The sequence below is a fragment of the Ochotona princeps genome, chromosome 17 (genome assembly GCF_030435755.1).
Source record: "Ochotona princeps isolate mOchPri1 chromosome 17, mOchPri1.hap1, whole genome shotgun sequence".
In the NCBI taxonomy this organism is placed as follows: domain Eukaryota; kingdom Metazoa; phylum Chordata; class Mammalia; order Lagomorpha; family Ochotonidae; genus Ochotona; species Ochotona princeps.
Genome location: NC_080848.1, coordinates 16,197,811 through 16,215,269, shown reverse-complemented (window position 1 = coordinate 16,215,269; position 17,459 = coordinate 16,197,811). Strand labels below are relative to the sequence as shown.

Here is a 17,459-nt window from a genome sequence, read left to right as displayed (position 1 = left end):
CAGGTACATGGAGACATTTCTGTTTCTCCTCCCTCAGGTTCAGAGCCACTACTCCTCCTCTTCCCTTCCCCCTCCCACCTGCATTCTTTATCTCACTCTCCAGGGACACTGCTCAAAGCTCCTTTGGGCTCAAAGCTTACCCAGGTGGCAGCTGTGGCCATGGTGCCTGTGACACGGGCTCTCACCAGTCCTACCCAGAGACTAAGCTGGAGATTCTGCCTATCTGGGACAGCCTGTCACAAAAATTTGCCTCCGTCCCATTCTACCTGGGGGTTAGGGTGCCTCCTTTACTTTTCTTTTTTTAAATATTCATTTATTTAAGAATCAGGTTTTTTAATATATATATATATATATAGAGAGAGAGAGAGAGAGAGAGAGAGAGATCTTCCATCTGCTGCTTCCCAAATGGCCACAATGGCCAAGGCTGGACCAGATAGGAGCCAGGATCTTCATCCAGGTCTCCTGTGTGGATGCAGGGGATCTAAGCTCTTGGCTCATCTTCCACTGCTTTCCTAGGCACATTTCACAGGGAGCTGGATGGGAACTGGAACAGCCAGGACTCAAACCAGTACTCACATGGGATGGCAGTGCTGCCAGCGGCAGCTCAGCATGCTCTACCACAATGCTGGGCCCTGGTTCCTCTTTCTTGTGATACCCATAGTGCCCCCTCCCTCCTGGCAACAGTCAGCAGAGAAGCGAAAGCCAGGTAGCCAGGACTTGGTCCCTCCCACATACCCGTGTGTTTCTGTGTCTGTGACTGTGAGCTTGGAGGAAGGCACCTAACAGGCCTGTGGGGACTCATTAAGATCGCTTCCTCCTCCCTGAGGCCCCTGGTGGCGTGAATGTGGTGTCAGGTGGATTGCTTGGCGCCTCTGCCCTTCTAGAGACAGCAGCCGGGCCCTGGGGTCTGGTGAGGGAACGGCTGTAGGGCTGCCTCCTCCTCTAAGGCCTCGGCTCTCAGACGGATGCCCAGGGACAGCCAGAGCCAGCAGCTACGAAAATAAAGTTTATTTCCTATCCAAAAGTTAGTCCCGGGTGTGTTGAGGAAGGGAGGAAAGCTGGAGACCAAGGCAGGTTTCTGAGGTGTGCAGGCCCTGAGTGAGACCATGTTGGGGGGCGGTGGTTGGAGGCTGAGTCGAGGCTGGGGACAGGGGTATGTGGCAGGGAGTGCTGCTGGGGGTGTCCTGAGTTGCTGGTAGCAGAAGGGACCACCTCGCACGACAGCCTGCAGGGAGACAGATGGAGATGCTGAGAGACCCAGGCCCAGAGGTAGAAATGGGTACAGGGGCATGGGCGTGTACTCTAAGGCAGATGCCAATATCCACAGAAGTCACAGAGTGCAAAATGAGGGCAGACAGCTGCGTGGCAGGTGGTGATCGGAAACGAGGGGGCTGCAGGTCACCTCAGAAGAGGCCAGCACCTGCCTGCTACTGCCAGATGGAACGCTGGCTCAAGCTGGGTCCTCCAAATTATTTAGAGAGACTGCAATACACGGACTTCTGTGTGGTTACTTCAGAAGTTTAACACTGACAACTAATTCATACATGGGGGGAGGGAAGAGGCCATAAAAAGAGCCAAAAAATACACGTATCCAGGGCAGTGAGTTTGTTTCCTGGGGGTAGGCTGTGGGATGAGGTAGCCCCCACTGCCCTCCTTGGAGGATGGGAGGCCTAAGAACTTTGAAGTCTTAGGTTGGTCAGAGACCAAGAGGGATCTCAAGCAAGCCCTCCAGAGGTGACACTACCCATCCACTAAGGCTAAGGCAGCAGTGGAGACCCAGGGACTGGGCCAGGAGGTCTCAGAATTGCTAAGAGAGATAGAGAATGGGATCCCTGGGCTCTTGGCTAGAAAAGGCAAGATTCTGCCTAGTCTTGCCTCAGCCTCTGGTTCCTAGGCTGGACCTGGGGCCCTTATCCCTCCCCTCTGCTCCCGAATTTCTACCTGCCTCCAGGTCCTGGGGTAGGAAGTAGGACATCTCATTTGCATGCCTGGGCCCTGTGGGCACCGCAGTGCATCCCAAGCCGGCTGGATCCCATGGCCTCAGGCAGTCCTCCTCATAGAGGAGGAGATGGAGGGAGGGTTGGTGAAGTGGATGGCTGATCCGGGATCGGAGGCAGCCACACCTCGTTACAAAGTCCAGAGAATCTGGAGCCATCCAGGCCAGCTGGGGGCTGCTGACCTCCAAGCAGGAGGCCGAGGGGCCCAGCTCCTCCTTGGATGGCAGGCAGCAATGCTCACCCTGGACAGGCCTGGGCCCCGGGGCCAGGGTCAGTGGAAGGTGTCAGATCTGGATCGGAAGCTGGGCCTCATGAAGCCCGGGCATTGGGCAGAGGCCTCTGGCATTGGGGAGACTCCCAGGGGGTCATGTTCTGAGGTGCTGGGGGGCAGCATGGAAGGTCTCGGGGGCGTGGCCAGCATGCCTGCTGCTCCCACACCAGCTGAGCAGTGGACTTCAGCCAGCGTAGTATCTTGGAGGCCAGGTGGTGGGAGCGAGCTACATGGAGACACACAGGCTGGCCTCTGCTGGTGGCAGGGAAACTGGGGGGACCAAGCTGAGCCTGCCATGTGTCGTGGGACCCCCAGTCCAGCCTGCAGCAGCCCCATCATGTGGCGTAGCTCCCGGCTCAGCTGAGCCACTTCCTGGTTGAGGCGGCAGATCTGTGGAGAACACAGCAAGCTGTTTCATCAGCATCCCTGTGAACACCCCTCTACAGTTTGCAGAGCTCTTGCCTCTCTTTCCCACCGCTGCCCTGGGAAGAAGGCAGGGCATTGAGCCTAGGTAGAAGTACTCCAGGCTCTTTCCAAAAGGAATGTGGGATAGTGGATATTACTCAGTTGCAGATAAACCCGCAATTCTTGCAAGATATTGAAACAGGTGCTTGAAGAGGCCACCAGCTTGGGGCAAGGGGTGTGGCCCCAATTCTCAGGGACTCCATCACCCAGGCCACAGCATCCACGTCAGTGGCTGTCCATGCTTTGGTGAGTACAGAGTCCACCAAGATGCTTGTCAAAATGCAGATTTCTGGGTCCCACCCCCAGACATTCCCAATCAGGGGGGCACCCTGGAATGTGTATTTTTGTAAGAAGGGTTCTCAGGTGGGTTTAGGCCAACAGCCAAGATGGTGACCCACTGGCCTAGAAGGGCTGCAGCGAGGACAAGCTGGATATGCCCTACAACCTGGCCCCTGTGAGCCATCCACTCTATATCAGAGTACAGGGAAAGCCACTGAGTGACTCCCTGGGGCTCTGCTCTGTGGCGACAGCTCTGTGGTCCCTTGAGGTCAAGCAGGCAAAGGCAGCAGCTCAGCATACAGGACCCGGCCTCCTCCCAGCCAGGATGAGCAGCCTGTCTCTAGGTCCTCACCTCCTCCCTGTCTCCTGTCCCAGCCCCATTGGGGTGAGCACCCTGGCTTGGTGCCACCACGTGGGTGGAGACAGTTGGGTCTGCTTTCCTGGCTGGGACCCCAGAGCCAATTGAGAGGAGGGGAACCAACTAGTCCTGGGCACCGGTGATGTGCCAGGGGCTACAGCCGGCACGGTCAGGCTCTCATTGCTTCTGACCACGCTGGGGAGAACATAGTGGTTTTTTGCTCATCTTCCATTTAGTTCAGGGCCTTGCCCAAGGCATCAGCAAGCAGGAATGTCTGCCCCATGAACTCTGGCTGCAGAACCTGATCCACTTCCTGCTGGAACACAAGTCCCAGACTGGTGGCCGCACCCACCTCCTGGTTCAGCCTGCAGACTTTCTCCTTGACTTCTTCAGCTTCCATGGCCAACTCCCGACTGGGCTTGGTCCCTGTAGGGGAGGGGATGCTGGGTCACCCCTGCACTGGGCAGGCAGACAGCAGGGGGAGAGGGAGCTCTGGAGACAAAGAGGTGGGAAACTCTAACCCAGCATCCACCTCCCCCAGGAGGCACGGCTGGGACACCCTCCCAGAGTCCTGTTCTGGTCTGGTCACAGCCGGTTGACACCATTTACCTGTGCCCACAGGTGTCTCACCCACCACCAGGCCCAGGGCTCACCAAGAGTAGGGGCCAGGTATGGCTTCTCCTTGCGTTCTTAGCATGGCACCTACTACGTGGTAGGCTCTGACTATGAGTAGCTGGCTGTGTGCTCAAGTTTACTGTGAGGCTCTTACCTGCAGGAGGGGCCTGGGAGCGAACCTTTGGGAGCTCAGGCCGTCTGCTGAACCGGAACGTGGGGGCCTCGGCTGTGCTGCCAGAGTCCTCAATGCCATCCACTATCCTGGGGACCAGACAGTACACATCAGCACCATGGGGTGAAGATGGGGTGGGAGGGAAGGGGCCAGAGCACAGCCAGCAAAGGGCGAGTGGGGGCAGCAGTGCCAGGGAGCTGGGGAAATGTAGCAGGCGGAACACCATGGAGCTGCAAAGTGTGGCTGGGACTAGGGGGCCCAGAAGGAGTGCTGAATGGAAGATTGGGGAGGGAGCCCAGAGAAGGTTCTGGAAACCAGTGAGGGTGCAAGGGAGGTAAGGGAGGCTGGCATCTCACCGGGGACTGAGGTCCGGAGGTCCAAAGGTTCCCAGTGGGGGAATGAGAAGCTGGGGAGGCTTCCAGGCAGCAGAGCACCTGACAGGGCCTTGAGAGGAGGGGCTGTGGCCCCGGCCAGCCAGGGCAGGGGAGGGGGATGGGGACAGGGAAGGAGAGGAGACTAGGGTTGAGAATGGGGGCAGCTCCTCGCCCAAAAGGCTGACTAGGGAGCCCCGAGGCCGTGCAGGGCTGAGGTTGGGCAGCAGGAGGGGCCGGCGTGGCCGGGAACCAGCTCCAGGCTCAGCACCCGCCAAGGCTTCTGTGACAGATGGCAGGGTCTTCTCTGAGGAGGAGCCAAGGCTTTCCAAGTGGGGCTGTGGGCAGAACAGGTGGCAGGTGTCACTGTATGGGGTGGCTTTCCCAGCAGGAGCCTGGGAAAGTTGCCTCCTGCCTCCACCCCCAACCCCAACCCAGGCAGGCAGTGATACCTGGGAAAGGCGAGGGGATCGGGAGAGGCGGCCAAGGCCCTGTGGGGACAGATGAAGGTTCAAGTCCGTTCCCATCACCCCCTGCCCTGGGGCAATCCCTCCCAGTGCCCTCAACAGCACTGCAGGGGTGGGGGGGAGGTTTGGAGGGGAGAATGAGAAGGTGGGACCTCTTCTGGAGCTGACCCCACCCACTGCGAAAAGGCGTAATCCAGCCAGGTCTGAAAAAGTTACAAGGGACTAAGACCTAGAGTGCAAAGGACAGACCCGGTCTTGAGCCTAAAACAGAGTGGGCTCCGGAAAGGGCTGGGGGAGGGGAGGAGAGGACTCCCAGGTAGGGACTGTGTCCAAAGGGAGAGGTCTGGAGGGAGGCTGTGAGGTGCCCTTTGTGGATGGGCGGGTTGTCCAGGGGGCTGAACAGGGTGGGGTTGGGAGCTGTTGAGCAGGGAAGGAGTGATGGAAGAGCATGCCCAGGGCTGAGGAATGAAGCTCCCTGGAGCTGGGGTGGGGTTGGGAGAGGTCTATTTGGAAGCAAGGGCCCTTAGAATGGGAAACCCTGCGTACATTGGTGTCGCAGCCCTGGCGCAGGTTGAAGGTGAGATCCCGGAGCAAGCCTGCCCGGAAGGTGGCCCTGTACTCGGGGTAGAGCCGCAGGACCTCGGCCAGCCCCCCGCTGTTCAGCTGCTGCAGGCCACAGTAGGTCAGCGCCTTCACGTCAGCGCTGGTCTTGAGCACACAGCGGGCCCCAGCCAGAGGCTCAGGCCCGGCCTCGGGCACGTCGGCTCCAATCAGGTCCCCCTTCCCTGCAGGGTATAAGGGGTGGAGCCTGTCAGCCAGCCAGGGCAAGAGGGAAGAGGCAGGCAGTTGGCATGCCCAAGGGCTCAGTCAACGGACTCTGTGGAAGGAGCGGATGGAGCTGGTGTGGGGGATGGTTGATGGGACAAGATGAAGCAGGGAGGGGAGACCGAAGGAATCAGCCAGAGGGTTAAGAGCAATGGAGGGGAGGAGAGTTGAAGTTAGGAGAAGGCACAACTGAGCATGCTCCAAGCTGGGAGCCAGCCACAGGCCCAGGGTGGAGGCGTGGCCAGGGAGGCTGGGGATTGCTAACAGGAGATGGACAGAGGGCAAAGGGACCAAGGCACAGGCACCCCAAGCACCCCCCCCAAAGGCACCCCATTCCTGGCTGCGGAAGGGAGGGCTCCAGGGTTGGGGTCCTCACCCAGGATGGCCAGCACCATATTGTCCCGGAGCACCTCGAGGGAGCCAGAGCACACGTAGTAGTGGGCCTGCAGAGCGTCACCGCGGCGCAGCAGGTACTCGCCCGGGGCACAGAACGAAGCCTTGATGTGCAGGGAGAGGGCCCGCAGGCAGCCCCTGCTCGCTGCTCCAAACAGCGGCAGCTGCAGGATCTCCCGATTCAAGTGCATGGCAATGTCTGCTCTCAGCTCGTCCGGGAAGTCACGCAATAACTGCATAAGGGACAGAAGTCCTTGCGGCCATCTCCCTGCAGTGTCCACCAGAGGCTACAGGTGTGTGCTCAACTGCCTCTGTGGAGACCAGCTACTGGGTGCCCTCTGCTTGGAGATCCCCAGTTCTAGGCTTCCAGGAAGACTTCTGCCCATCTGACCTTGGCCTGGCTGCTGTTGTCCACCTGACAGCCCAATCCCTGGGGGCGGGGACTGGGTCTTCAGGGAGCTCACTGCACTCTGCAACTTCCTACATCACCTTACCGGGCTTGCGTCTGCTATTTGACCAAATTTGTTCTTGTCCTTCACCATGTCCCCTCCTCTGGGCTACCTTCTTTGGCTCCTCAGAGCCCAGGCACAACAAGGGCTGCCTGGCCAGGGTCTCCATGGGGGTAAGGGCTTTATGTGGTCATCTCTGAGCCGCTTGAAGCTGCCTGAGGCTGGGACATAGCAGGTGCTGCAGGGAATGGCGTGAGGAGAAGACAGAGGCCCTTTCAGCTCCCTTACTCAGGCTCAAAGCCAAAGGGACTGGATTTGAGTGACCCTGTTGGACAGTGCTTGGCCTCCATGGGCCACGTGGGCTTTGTGCCCCTGTCGTGCCCCGCGCACTACCTTGTTGACGCACTACCTCATTGGCATCAATGCCGCTGTTGACAGCCCACGTGGTCTGAAAGTACTCTAGCATGCGCTGCTTGAGCGGCCGGGGCAGGCGGTGCACGCGGATGAAGTCCTTGAGGTCCTTCATGCGGCTGTGGTAGAGCGAGCGGCGCGAGTACATGCGCTGGATGATGGCTGTCACATTGCCGAACACCACGGCGTGCATCAGCGCTGCGGGGAGCGGGGCGTCAGGGGCCACCCACAGCCCCCAGACTCCGAGGATCTACCTGGTGTCCTGAGACCAATTCCCCATTCCACTCCCATTAGATCACAAACCCTGGTTCTTGAGCTCACTCAAAGGCTGTGCCTGTTTGTGGCATCCCCCAGGGATAGCAGAGTGGGCCGCGAGGAAACCTCAGAGAGCAAATGTGCCCCTCCACCCCAGATTTAATGGATGGACGGGTCCCCGTTTCCACCATGCACACCGCAGGCGTCCTGGGCCCCCTGCCTCACCGCCTATGAGCATGGTGCAGATGGAGAAGATCTTCTCGGCATCCGTGTTGGCACACACGTTGCCGAAACCCACACTGGTGAGGCTGCTGAGTGTGAAGTAGAGTGCTGCGATGTAGGCGCTGCGCCGGCTCGGGCCTCCGGCCGAGCCGTTTACATAGGGCACCTCCAGCCGCTTGCCCAGCTCGTGCAACCAGCCTGCCAGGGAGGAGGGAAGCAGGGAAGAGGCGGCCCTGGCATTGGAGGCGTGTGCAGCTTGGGTCCCCAGAGTTGCCCCCACCCTCGACCTTGGGTCAGTATTGACTTAGGCGAGGCCGGGTCTGCAGGCAAGCACCAGTTATCACAAGTGGGAGCAGCACAGCACTGTGCTGGGCTTGGTTACAGTTGCAGTGCCAAAGCTGCCAGCTCCCTTGGACGCTCCTATGGGACTGTGTGTCTCCTGAGTACATGGCCCAGCACCTCCCCTGCCCTGGGGCAGATTTATAGCCTGGAGGGGCCCCAAGTCCTGAGACAAGTCATTGCATGTGGGAGGTGAGTTACTGAAAGTCACTGCTAGGCGTCCTAACAGGCCAGGGAGTGCGTCCACTGGGGCAGGGTGGCCGTACGTCTTCCTGAGGACAAGGCCAAGTGACTTGAGAGTGTAAGGATCGGAAAAGGCACCTAGGTGAAGAACGGAAGGCAGATGCGGGAGGGGGGACTCCAGGGAAGAGGAGAGCATGGCCAAAGTGCAGGAGACAGACCAGTGCAGGCAGCCTGCAGAGAGCATGGGAGAGGTGGAGGAGGCGGGACCCAGAGGGCCCAGGGTGCACACTGTGTGTGTGAAGGGAGAGTCAGCAATGAGAGAGGTCAGGCAGAGTGAGGCAGGTCAGCTGGGCTGTAGTGAGGAGGTGGGTGGATGGGACTGAGAAGCTACCGCCACTGCCATAGGCTGGGAAGGGCAATTGGAGAGATGACATGGATGGGCTGGGGTGCAGCAGGGGACGGGGTGAGGACAGTGTATGAAGGCTGAGCTGCCTTGTTGGGGGGATACTAGAGGTTCTGGTCTCCCTGGCCACTGGGCTTTTAGAGAAGGAGGGATTGAGGGGGCAGGGAGAAGACCCATGAGACTCCTGAGCCTTTGTAGGTGGTTTCTATCTGCTCCCCAGCACCCCTCCCCCATTACAGTGCCTCCCTGCTGCACTTGAAGCACCTGGTCTGGCTTCTCCGTCAGGCCTCCCGGTGGGCGTCCACTGGGGCAAGGATGGGAGCAAAGTCTGGGGTTGGTGGCTCACCGATGTCCCAGAGCAGCGGGTCATGGGCTTCCATCTCCCGGCGCCCAATGACGTACCAGATGCAGGCCATCCAGTGGGCAAGGAGGGCAAAGACAGACATGAGCAGCGTGAGCACCACCGCGCTGCACTGCGAGTACCGCTCCAGCTTCTGTAGCAGCCGCAGCAACCTCAGCAGCCGCACTGTCTTCAGCAGGTGCACCAGCGAGGTCTGCGGGAGAAAGGCCGGGCAGGCTAGCAGCAGGTACACCTCAGGGCCCTCCTACCAGACACCCTAGAGTCCAGAGAGCCAGGAGAGGCTGACACAGACATGGCCACTGTCCTGAGAAAGTGTCCCCGCCCCCACCTGTCCCGCCCTAAGCAATTGCAGTCCTTAGAAAGAGAATAAAAAATCATCATCCTTCCCAGTCATTTGCAGAAGAATAAAATAAGACGCCCAGAGGCCAGTGGCTTGCTCAAGGTCCTAGACCAAGGAAAGGAGGAGCTAGGAGTCCATCTGGGTTGGCTGGTGCCACCCTCAGGCTTGGCGCCATGCTGTGTTGGGGGAGCCAGGAGGGGACAGGAAAAGACGCTTGCTCAGAGATCTTGACACAGTCAGCTAGGGACAAGAGCTGTTCATCGGTGACAACAGCATCTGTGCTGCAGGCCATGGCATGAGACGTGGAGCATCAAAGAAGGGATGGGAACAGGCAAGGGGTCTGAGGCATGCAAGAGGCTGGGACCCTCCCCTCTGGGAACCCCTCAATGGGCAAAAGACCAGAGCCTGTGCTGGGGCCTGAGGGCTTAAGCAGAGCAGGCCAGGGCCCTGTGAGGGTTCACCACGCAGCCCTGACCACTCTGTTTCCGTCATATTGATCTGGGCTCTTGGTGGTGTGAATCAGGTGTGTGTGTGTATGGGGGGGGTAGCTATCCTCTGGGGGAGGGAGCAGGGAGCCTGGGGCAGCACCTGCCTGAGGAACCTGGGGGGAGAACCCCCCACGACCCTCCCGTCCTGCAGGGGACTGCAGGGCTATATCTCGCCCCATAGTTTAGCGTACATACTGCTGCTAAACCACCTCGGCGTTTAGTTCACTTTCAGGGGAAGGAGCCAGAGAGAAGTTGCTGATTCCCCTGCAGAGACCCCCCCTCTGGGGCTTAGTGGACCCCTGCCCCGTGGCTCTCAGAGCTCCTGGCTCCAAACTCCAATCCTTCAGGGACCCCCTCATCACCCACCTGACCCTGGGTCCCTTAGGTCCCTCTTCTGTCTCCTTTTTTTTTCCCTTAAAAAAATGTAATTGAAGGGAGAATGATACAGAGAGAGAGAGAGATCTTCTATCCATTGGTTCACCTCCCAAATAGCTGCAGTGGCTGGGGCAAGGCCAGGTTGAAGCCTGGAGCCAGGAATTCCATCCCTGTCTGTTACACAGGGTAGGGACACAAGACCTCAGGACATCCCTGCTACCTTCCCAGGTGCATCAGCAGGGAGCTGAAACAATCAGGACTTGAACCATCAGTCCCAGCTGGGGTGCATCCAGTACCAGGCCCCACTCATTCTCTTTGACCTAGAATGTCACAGGCCCTGTCCTCAAGCCCACAGCTGGGCCAGAGCCTGCTCATCCTCTGTCCCTGCTCTGCCTCCCTCCAGCCTCCCACCTGGCCTCTCATGACCCCCTAAACTAGACCATTCACTCAGGTGATCTGATTACCTGGCAGTCAGGGGGATATGTCAGAAAGAAAGCTAGACTAGGACCCGGGAGATCCGCTGTTAATCTCCTGTATGCCACTGCTAGCTGTGTGACGTTCAGCAAGCCACTTAACCTCTCTGAGCCTCTGCATCTACCTCTGAGAAAGGATGGGAGAACCTTCCCTGCTGGATGACTGTGAGGCTCCCATGCGATGATATGGCTGGAGGAGAGCAGTGACCATCAAGTACTTCCAAAGGCCCAAGGGGAGGAAAAGTACAGGGCTGCCATAGTGTCCCCTCTCCCCCAAGAACAGCCTCTGTCCACCTGACACTGCTTGTGGGCAGGCAGGGGGCGCCCCCCACCCCCCACGGAGGAGTGAAGGGCTGCGCCCATGCTGGCCAGAAGGCAGATGGACACACCTGCACGTGTGTGTGAGTGTGCACACACGTGTGAACAGGCAGGAGCCAAGGCCCGCAGCCCGTCGGCGGCTAGTTAAATCTGGCTGCGTGTAGGTGGTTTCCTGCTATAGCTGAGAGCGGCAGGGAGAACACACAAGGAAGCCGTTCTCCACCTCTCCTCTTACAGCTGAGGGGGTCTAGGGACACGGGATGGGCCTGCCTCGCCTTGAACTTGAACTCTGCTGGCCAGGTCCAGGGCAGACCACACAGGGCTCCTCCAAAAAGTCCCCAGGGAACTGCAAGGACACAGATCCTGGCTTCCTCTCTCTCCAAATCCAACCCTCCCCTGGCAACACACAAACACACTCTCTCCTTCCTCATCTTGACATAACAGTGCTCCCTACAATGTCCCATCTCCCTCCACAGTTCCTCACCACTGGCGGTCCAGCTCTGCTCCCACATCCCTGACCCCAGCCCAGCCTTGGCCCCACTGGCTTGCCTTGGCTTCTCCAGCACTGGTCTGCTCTCAGGTCCTCTCTGTACACGCTCATATTGCAGCGCTGTGCCCAGGTGGCGGTACCTGGGCTGCACCTGCCACTCCCCTTCTCCTTTGCTGAGGTTCTCCCCATCCCAGTCCCTGCTGCTCACCAGCTGAGGCCTCCTCGTGTCTTTCCTCTGCAGTGACCATGCCCCACAGAGTGCTTTGCAGCCAGCCAAATGCTCATCAGTTGTTTGTTAAATAAAAATGTGAAAAGTACCACTCGCTTGGCGCCAGACCAGCTCTGCCTTGGTAGCCATAGTTAGCTTTGCATTTGTCTCAGCTTCCCTCAGACATCATGCGCCCAGCTCCCGGGCAGACGTTCTTGGGTCCCTCCCAGCACCTAGCCCAAGACCACACCCACAGCAGGTGCAGACTAAGGGGGAAGGCTTTGGTCTGGGTGCTCAGACCCTTCATGGGAGAGGTGAGGTTGCATGGTGGGATCTGGGTGACAGGGAGTCACTCACCACGGTGATGTTGAAGACATAAAGCAGGTCAAAGGGCAGGGCAGCAATAAGGTCAACGAAGAACCAGGTGGCCAAGTAGTGGAGGCCAATGGAACGAGGGGCAGAGATGACCTGGCCAGACTGGGACACGTAGGTGGTGCGGAAATTCAGGATGATATCTGGGGGTACAAGAGGCTATTACTGGTTGGGGGAGGGGCTGGGCCTGGAGACTCAATCCAAAGGGCCCTGAGGCTGGACAAGCTATGGAAGAGGAGGTAGTTGTGGGAAAGAGGTTCAGTGTGGCTGGCTTGACCTCAGGGAGAAAGGGCACAAGGATGCAGGCTGCAGGGGCCTGGGGCACACAGGCCAGGATGGGCTTGAACGACCTGGGTGTGGCAGGCCCAGCAGGGAGTGGGGCTTGGCTGAGAAGGTCACCCGAGGTCACCGGGCAGCGGAAAGGCAGAGAGTCTGACCCAAGATGAAGAGCATCTCCACGGCGATGTCGCTGACAAGAGTGTGTCGGGAGGTGATGGGGCTGTCGTCGTCCTCCGCGAAGCAGACGTTGTAGGGCACGGTGACTGCGACGTAAAAGGTGGCGAGGAGGATGAGGCCGTCCCAGATGGCCTTGGGGACGCTGTAGTGGAGGAGGAGGCAGCGGGACCCCCCCACGGAGGCCACTTTGTACTCAGGCACTGATGGCTTTGGCTCAAACACGTTCTAAGGGGAGAGGGGTGGCCATTGGGGACACTTGGGGGACAGAGGAGTCACAGCTTCGTGGGGTGGGGGGAGGGAGAAGCAGCAGAAGGGCAAAGTGGGAAGCGGGCACTGCGAGGGGAGAGGAGGCAGAGGGTGAGGAAGAGGGAGTTGAGGCTGGCACTGCCATGTTCTCCTTCCTGCCTGACTTCCTGCCCAGGCCCCCTGATGACCCAATCACATGTTTGGGAGTTTATTGACTCCCAAAGTACTAAAAAATTATGGTACATCAGGCATACAGCCTAGCTTCAGGAGTTACTGACTTCTCTGTCAAGTCCTTCCTGGGTCCTAGGGGTCTTGCTGGGTGGGTACATATTTCCCAGGAGAAGGGGAAGCTGAACGACCCTCCCCTGTAGAGAGTGGAATTCTCCATCCTCTGGCTGTGGTGGAGTGCATAGGGGTAAAGGCTGGGCCCTTCACGGGGGTGGAGGTTTCTCCCCAGGCGCACAGCACAACCCTGTGTAACCTTGTTGTGGGTGGTGTGACACTGTTTCCAGGGCCCCGCCCTCATGCCAGCATCAGAGCAGAGTGATGTCAATATGTCAATCAACTGCACTAGCAAGGGAGACTGGGCTGGTAGGAGTTGTGGGGGCACCTGGAGGGGAGCAAACCAGCGGCCGGCAGCCAGTGGCCAGGAGGAAGGCACTGTGGGAATGGGGGAGCAGCAGTAGCAGAGGTGACCCCGGCCTGAGGTAGCAGGAGGACTCAGGGGATGCCAGGACGGGATTGGGACTCACGTTATTGGTCTTCATGCCTGCCTGCGTCCGACGGCCGAAGTGGCCGGTGAGCCGGTGGAAAACAGTGCGGCCCTGCCTCCTGGCGGACCGCAGTTTCAAGCCAGTTCCCCTCTGACCATGGGAGTTTTCTGTGGGCAACACAGGATGTGGAGGTTGGCTCACGCTGCAGCCAGGTGGGGAGAGGCCCCATGTGACCTTGGCCAAAGACCTCTGAGGATTCCCATGTTGCCTGCCCAGCCTTGTGGTTACCGTGGTTACTGTCTCCATGGCCTCCTGGGGTGCCAAGTCCTGGGCCTCCTGTGTGAGTGATGTCCTTGAAGGAGAAGAGGAACAGCACAACATCCCCCATCTCATTCTTGATGGGCATCATGTCCAGGAGGCACCAGAAGGCGGAGCCTGCAGCCGTGAGAAAGGCAGGAGGCGTGAGCAACCTGGGCAGGGGAGGAGGGGTTTGCTGGGCAGGCCCAGGGGGCTCGGCAGCTGGAAGGACCCCCAGAATCTACCAGCCTGACGCCTTCGTTTTCCAGACAGGTCTGGGAGACAGAAATCGACGCCCAGAGAGGGCTGGAGGATACTCCGTCACACAGCCAGTTTGCGGTAGCATGGGGAGGGGCAGCAGACTCTGGGGTGCAGGCAGGGCTGTAGGGCCCCTCACCATCCTTGCGATAGAAACAGATTTCAGCCCGGTGCTCCTGCTGGCCCTCCAGGGCCTTGTGCAGCCGCTGCAGGGCCGGCTCGCTGGTCTCCGGGCCGTAGAGGAAGCGGCAGCTGCAGGTCTTCTGCATGACCTCGGTGCGGCCGTAGCCTGTGAGTTCGCAGAAACCGTCGGAGCAATAGACGATGGGAAAGCCCCGTGGGCCCTGTGCGTTGGCCAGCAGGAAGTTGCTGTCTGTGGAGGGAGAGGGCTAGGTCAAGATGAGGCCAGGAGGAGAACTAGCAAGTAGACATCACTTTCTCCAAGTTGTGGTCCCAGCCGGAAGTTTCTCAGGCATTGGCGGGTTTCCTGACCCCTTGGGAATATTCTGGAATGAGAGAGGAGGTGATCAAGGGAAAAGGACCCAAGGCATGGGGAATTGCAGGAAGAACCTAAGCCCCCGGAGACCTTGTAATCCATCTCCCAACTGCCAGTCCATGAGGCCTGGCTGGAGAAGTCAATATGGCACACTTGGAGATGGGCCTCAGCCAGCATCGTGGCACAGTAAGTTAGGCTGCTGTGGTAACACCAGCATCCCTTGTGAGTGCTGGTCCGAGTCCTGCTGCCCCACTTCAGATCTAGCAATGCTTGGAAAGCAGCAGAGGGTGACAAGTGCTTGAGCCCCTGCCACCCCACAGGATACCTGGATGGACTCACTGGGAGAGTGAACTAGCAGACGTAAGATCTTGTACTGTTTCTCTTCCTCTCTCTAACTCTGCCTTTCAGATATACAGATTTATTTATTTATTTATTAAAAAGGCAGATTAGATTTACAGAGAGAAGGAGAGATAAAGATCTCCCATCTGCTGATCCCAAGCCAGGAGCCAGAAGCTTCTTCTGGGTCTCCCATGTGGGTGCAGGGTCCCAAGGCTTTGGGCCATCCTCAATTGCTTTCCCAGTCAGGAACCGAATGGAAGTGGAGCAGCTGGGGCACAAACCAGCTCGTATGGGATCCTGGCACTCGCGAGGTGAGGATTAAGCCATTGAGCCATCATACCAGGCTTACTTTTTTTTTTTAATTGGGCTCCAAAGCCCCTGTCCTGCCACTTCAGGACTGTGTAGCTTTGGGCAAGTTAACTAGCCCTTCTGGCCTTAGCTTCCGTCTCAGCCAAGTGGGGCATAACACACCAACCTGGCATGGTGGCAAGAGTTACATCAGTTCACTTGGGGAGCACATATCCTGGCAACAGGAATCAGGGCTTGGAGAAGGTGAGAAGACTCCCTACCATGTGCCCCACCATCACGCTATCCTGATGCACAGCAAGCCAAGATTCTGCTGGTCTCACATCCGCAAGACCCTCACTCACTCATCTCCTTAGTGTGGGGGTGGTGTACCCTATAAAACACTGCTCCTGGTTCTCAGTGCCCGAGGCAAGGCCCATCTTTTCCTATTCCTTTAGCTGTCTTCAGGGAATCAGTCCACAGGGCTCAAAGTCAGCCAGGAGAAGGCACCCTGTGACCCCTGAGCTGGCTCCAGCTCCAGCTCCAGTGGGGGGAGCTGAGGACCCCTGGGGAGGCACGCTCAGCCTGGCAAGGGGGCCTGAGATACAGTTGGTTCTGGGGCACTCAGCAAGGGTGGCTGGGGAGGGGACACACATCAAGGTGCTGGGTGGCTCTACGCCCTGGGCGCAGCCTCCTTTTCCCATCCCAGGGCCCTGCGTTGCCCTGGTGATGGGTGCTATGGAAACAAGGGAGGTGTGTGTGTGAGTGTGTGTGTGTGTATGTGTGTGTTGGAGGGAGGGTGGAGAGGCGAGGAGGGCCCGGTTGGCTCGGTTTCCGCCCCCGGGTACCGCTCCTGGCCCCAGGCTCCCGAGGGGGGCGGGAGGGGATTTCTGCACCACAGTGGGAAGAGAGAATGGCGGGAGAGGAGGCGGGGAGGGAGCCCAGCGGCTGTCCAAGGTGCTGAACTGGGACCCGCGCGGGCGCCCCGGTGGGCGAGCCCGAGTTCCCTCCGCCGCCCCGCCTCACCCGCAGTGTGGGGTCGCGGGACCCCAATCCCAGCTGGGTCAAGCCAAATCCAGTCTTCCTGATTTCTTTTCCTGGGTGGGGGGGTAGAGGTGCAAGCCCTAGGAAGCTCAGCCTCTTTGTCCCACTGTTGCCTCGGATGCCGGCCCCCTCCCCACGCCCGGGGGAGGGAAGCCTCTTGTGTCTCGAGTCACACCCCCTACCCGAGCCCCCAAGGGGGCCCCTCTCCTTCCCTCTCGCCTCCTCCGCCCTGCCCCGCGCCGCAGCCACGGCTTGCAAGCCGTCCTGGACCCTCAACTCTCTCTTCATCACATCCCGGAGACTTGGCCCCGAGCTCCAAAGCTGCAGCCCCAGCCTCTGCCCCACTCACGCGTGCCGTCAAAGCGGGTGGCGATGGTGTCCAGAAAAGTGTTTTGCGGGGCCAGTAACCCCTTCATGACCGGCATGGCCCCGGGTCGCGGGTCCGAGGCGCGGGCGCCAGGGAGCGTTCAGCGCGGCCGGGCCGGAGGGGAAGCCCCATGCGCCCGCCCGCCCGCTGGCCTCCCGCTCGCCGCCGCCGCCGCCTCACTGCGGGCAGCTCCCCACGGGTCAGGCTCTTCCCCGCGGGCTGAGCCCGCCACGTGGCCCCGCACGGGGAGGGGCCCCGCAGACACCCGCACCCCTCTCGGCAGCCTGCCTCGCACCGGGGAGCGGCCCACGCGTGTCTCTCGGGGAGAGCCTTGGGGACACGCCCGCCGGGAGGGGCCTGGCGCAGAGACACGCCCCCTTCCAGGCGAGGCCACGCCCCCACGCGTGCCGCCCTGGCGGCTCCACCTCGCGGGTTTCCCCGCGCGCCGCCCACGGGGGCGCCAGCGTCTGGCTCACAGCGCCGCCTGCTGGAGTCGCGGTGTTTTTCTGGAGAGGTCGAGGGAGGGTAGGACTGGGAGGCTGGGTACCCTGCTTGGAGGAAGCATTGGCCGCTGTCCCCTGCGTCGGGCACCCTGGCAGAAGCTACCTCTGTGACAGGGAATGAACAGAGCTTGGAGCTCATTACAGGGGATCCTACCTCTGGGTGTTGAGCGTGTGACTTGGCTTCTTCAGCCTCATCTGCAACATGGACATATTGATGAATTCTCCCCTCTGCTACTTGTGCACATCTAATATGGTGCCTCTCTGTTCCCCACTCCCCACACTCAGTCATGTTCATACCCTCCTCTCTGCCACCTTTTTTCCCCTTAAATATTTTGATTTGAAAGGCAGAGTTACAGAGAGAGAGAGAGATCTGATTTGCTGGTTAACTCCCAAAGAGCCACATCAGCCAAGGCTGGGCCAGGCTGAAGCCAGGAGCCTGAGAGTTCTTCAGGGCCTCCCATGGGGAGGGGGGTAGCAGCAACCCGAACATTTGGGCCATCTTCTACTACTTTCCCAGGTGCATTATAGCAGAGAGCTGGATCAGAAAAGGAGCAG

The 17,459-nt window shown here is 59.4% G+C and overlaps 1 protein-coding gene across 1 annotated transcript; it reads right to left on the bottom strand.

The window, feature by feature from the left end:
* Nucleotides 1–1,131: 1,131 nt before the first annotated feature.
* KCNH4 (potassium voltage-gated channel subfamily H member 4) lies at nucleotides 1,132–16,740 on the bottom strand. The gene is made up of 17 exons (XM_004599107.2): nucleotides 16,384–16,740; nucleotides 14,010–14,243; nucleotides 13,604–13,750; nucleotides 13,355–13,482; nucleotides 12,338–12,581; nucleotides 11,886–12,043; nucleotides 8,822–9,029; nucleotides 7,554–7,748; nucleotides 7,072–7,271; nucleotides 6,197–6,446; nucleotides 5,542–5,780; nucleotides 4,981–5,019; nucleotides 4,514–4,866; nucleotides 4,140–4,246; nucleotides 3,723–3,796; nucleotides 1,942–2,658; nucleotides 1,132–1,225 (listed from the first exon to the last, which is right to left on the bottom strand). Exons 1-16 carry the CDS (start codon nucleotides 16,457–16,459, stop codon nucleotides 2,269–2,271), a joined length of 3,042 nt encoding a protein of 1,013 aa, XP_004599164.2. The 5' UTR covers nucleotides 16,460–16,740; the 3' UTR covers nucleotides 1,132–1,225; nucleotides 1,942–2,268.
* Nucleotides 16,741–17,459: the final 719 nt, after the last annotated feature.